This window comes from Pangasianodon hypophthalmus, chromosome 12 (genome assembly GCF_027358585.1).
Source record: "Pangasianodon hypophthalmus isolate fPanHyp1 chromosome 12, fPanHyp1.pri, whole genome shotgun sequence".
Classification (NCBI taxonomy): Eukaryota; Metazoa; Chordata; class Actinopteri; order Siluriformes; family Pangasiidae; genus Pangasianodon; species Pangasianodon hypophthalmus.
The window spans coordinates 22098579-22102301 of record NC_069721.1 but is presented as its reverse complement, the minus strand read 5'-3'; the positions used below and the strand labels follow the sequence as shown (position 1 = coordinate 22102301).

General features: G+C 33.3%; 1 protein-coding gene across 1 annotated transcript; it reads right to left on the bottom strand.

The window, feature by feature from the left end:
- Positions 1-243: 243 nt before the first annotated feature.
- LOC128319437 (ecto-ADP-ribosyltransferase 5-like) lies at positions 244-3428 on the bottom strand. The gene is made up of 3 exons (XM_053238501.1): positions 2610-3428; positions 1320-1410; positions 244-1231 (listed from the first exon to the last, which is right to left on the bottom strand). The coding sequence occupies exons 2-3, from the start codon at positions 1401-1403 to the stop codon at positions 530-532; spliced, it is 786 nt and encodes a 261-aa protein (XP_053094476.1). The 5' UTR covers positions 1404-1410; positions 2610-3428; the 3' UTR covers positions 244-529.
- Positions 3429-3723: the final 295 nt, after the last annotated feature.

The window sequence follows — 3723 nt, the reverse complement described above, 5'->3', positions numbered from 1 at the left end:
CTCCATTTTAACCATTTAATGGTATCACCAGGAAAAGACCATTGAAAAAAATTTATATATATACACACATAGATAGTTTTAGTTTTTAGTTCCTTGGGGCTATAATAACAACAAACATTTTTTTTAAAAGCTAACCACACAATTTTTGTATAATGAACCTCTACCAAATGGTCTTTTAATGTGAAAAGTGCATTTCAAGCGGTGCGTGTTGCTACAATTTAAGCTGAAAAAAAGAGCTTGGTTTTCATGCATATCTCTTTTTATTGAAGATTAAGCAATGTGTAGAACCTAGGAGCATCAGGTCATCACTTCTTTGAATATTCAAATATTAATTTTTGGTGGTGAGCTACAAAATGTTTCTAGATTCCATTCAGACAAAATCTCAAAAATTGTTAAAATTGCAATAATTTAATTATTTTTAGCAATTTTATAAAGAAATAACAAAAGCTTTTACAACAATACATGTTTAGAAAACATTACATCATGTACTAAATTATACAGCAGTGTTAGCAGCGATGCTATATTAACATCAACACATTTGCATCTGCATTTTTTTTAAATTAAACAGCGCACAGTTCATATTACTAAACGTCCCAGTGCTCCGTAGAGTGTAAATGACACTACAGTTCATCTGGTTTTTTTCAATATTTGTGATTTTGAATTTTTCGAAAGGTGGGATTAGCACCTCTTCCTCATCAGGGAGCACAGAAATATTGGCTATGTTTGCACCAAAGCATGTCGTAACATTAAAACAGGAGATTTCGCCAAATATACGTGACATGTTAGTTGTAAGTGAAGTTGATGCAAACCTGCCAAATCGCATTTCATGGCCAAGAACGTTTGTATCAAAACTAACATTGGTTCTGCGGAAAACATGAGTACATTTCTTTACTTGATGAATTTGTATGGCTCCTGTTAGCAAGAAATGAAAGGCTTTATAGGTGAACTTACTGACATAATTCCCTCTGCCTGAGCTCACAGCTTCATTGAACAGACTATAAAGGTCAGAACTTGGGTCTGTGTAGACCTTTATTATTATTGTAAAATAATCAGTAAAATTTACGTACTGTTGCCAAATGTTTTTAAAATATTCATTAGATTTTAACTCTTCTGGTAGAATCTTCTTTGTAATCCGCTCGTACATTCTGTTTTTGCAGCCTATAAATTGGTCATCAACAGAATTTTCTGCCATGTCCAGGCTAATGACAGAACCTGATATCCATTTCAGGTTCTATAAAAAAAAAAAAAACAACATTGTTCTCACAAAACTACTGATAAGAAAATGTCTGCTCAATGCATTACTTGAAATGGAAACCCACCTCTGCATAGCAAACAACTGAAATGATGATGACTGCAGTGGCAACATTTTTGGCAAAGGTGGAAACCTTCATAGCTGTGTTCATTGTTAATCTGAAATGCAAAGCATGCATATTCAAATTTGTATACAATTGTATACAAATTAAACATGTATATATCGATTTGTGTATTTATAGCTCGGGGTGAGGATGTAGTTTGAGACAGAGCTGCTGAGGTGACATGGTGATTGTTTTTTAATAAGATGTGAGGTGGTAATAATAATAATATCTATTTTGTGGCAACTATTTTAAAAATGAGTGAGAAATCAACTGAATTTGTCAGTGTGAAGATTATTGATAACTTTGCTTTAATCTTGTAGTAATACTATATACAATAAAGTGAATAGACTTTATCACCCATTCCAGGCAAATTAATTACCTGAAGGCCACATATTAACATGATGTTCCCACAACATATTAAGTATGGATTCAAGTTATATAATTGGTGGCTACGACTTTGGTACAGACAAATAAATTTATAAATTTATTCAACCCAATGTATTTTCAGTTCAATGAAGTAGTAGAGATGGCATGATCTGATACCCAGGACTGGCATTAGTACTACATTACCAGCAAAAATGGTGGATGAGATACGTATCAGCTCAGAATGAATTTGATCTGATCTTGTAACAAAAGGAAAAGAGTGGAATTGGTTTTGGAAAACCAAAACCAACATTTTTTTTTGTTTGTTTGTTTGTTTTCAAAATGAACCAGATATATTTTGTCATAAGACATAAGGTCTAGACGTAAAGTTTAATATTTTGTCCAATATTGTGCCAAAAAAAGAGGCATGCCTCTGTTTTATGCACACTCAGCCCCATGGTCTCCACCACAGGCAACTGTTAGACTAGTGCTTAATCTGTAGTTAATTGCAAAAACCAATGTGTGAAATTTTGGTATTAACGCATTATGATACGCACATAACTCAACTATGAATATAGCCTGAAGAGAAGAGTATTTCTGCCTTTTTTTTCTAATGTTTGCTGATACAGTGAAATAACACAATGCATAATATCAACATGAACAATATTGAAAACTTCACAAACAACCTCATATGGTTTGATAATACATTTTCTAGCATGAATAATTCCAGTTGCATAGTGAATAATGTTCTCATAATACCACGAATAATGCAGTATTATGCCTTAAGTACAATGTACAGTGTTTGACGTTTAGATAATACTATAATTATATCTGATCAAACTGAATGTGATAGACGTAACATAACATTTTTGACGTGATCATAATACTTACAGCTCTGATGTTTTCAAGGATTCTTTAATAGTAAGAAAAAGACACCAGTTTCCTTTTCCTATAAGCTACCATGCAGAAGAAGGAGGTGCTCAAACAATCTCCAACAATGTTCCTTCAATCTGCTTACCTACAGGTAATAACTGTTTATTTCCATATATGGCTTAAGCTGCACTCGTGAAACAAAAAAATGTGTAAGAGATTCAACTCGGCGCTATTTATATGCAGCTACTTCCTTTTCTTCCATAACCATAATTGGAACTGTTTTCTCACCAAAGTGCAAGGTCTAAAAGCAGTTGGCCAAGGTTAAAAATAAAAGTTTACTTTGGCATGACCTTTTTTTTTAAGTTTATGTAAGCCGAAGGTGTCCAAATGAAAGTCCACATGACACAAAACAGATGTGATGATTTACAAACCTGAATTATTTAAACTGGATTAAGGCCATAAAAAATACTGAAAACTGAATATTGTGGAAGACATGGTGTAATCTATCTACATTTTTGCAAGTAATAGTTATAGAATTAATGGTTGAGCTGAAACAACATAATATAATAGCTATAAAAGCTAATCTCAACCCTCCTGCTTATTATTATCATTTGTTGTAATAACAGGTTCTGCTTCTATAATAATTCATAAACAATGATCAACACAAATTGACTACCCAAAGAAGGAAATACATGTTTTCAAAAAAAATTATATTTCTGTAATAATGGACATCAGAGACAAAGGAATTTTTTACTGACACTTCAAAAAGGGTAAAAAGAAGTTGGACATAATGTACATGCAAAACTAAGGAATTAATAACGCTATTTATGTATGTAACGTTGGTTCTATGAACACTGCATAACAACCTTGGGCAGTGTTTAACACCCAGATACTTTCTTGTGTGCATGCACACACATGCCGAGACTTTACCACAAAGTCATGCGGTAACCAGTTGACATACTAGTATTTCCTATAAAATATTATGCTCAGCAGCTTTCTGTCCCTGAAACCTTCTAGCCCAGTTCCTGCCACGTCATATTCCTGCCAGGTGTTTACAGAACCACTGTTATATATACCAATCAGCCATAACATTAAAACCACCTGCCTAATATTGTGTAGGTCCTCCTTGTCC

Excerpts from the sequence above, each read along its gene's own strand:
- LOC128319437 (XM_053238501.1), bottom strand. The coding sequence starts at position 1,403 with ATGAACACAGCTATGAAGGTTTCCACCTTTGCCAAAAATGTTGCCACT. Across the intron at positions 1,232-1,319 it reads CAGTTGTTTGCTATGCAGAG|AACCTGAAATGGATATCAGG; the intron begins GTGGGTTTCCAT and ends TTTTTTTTATAG.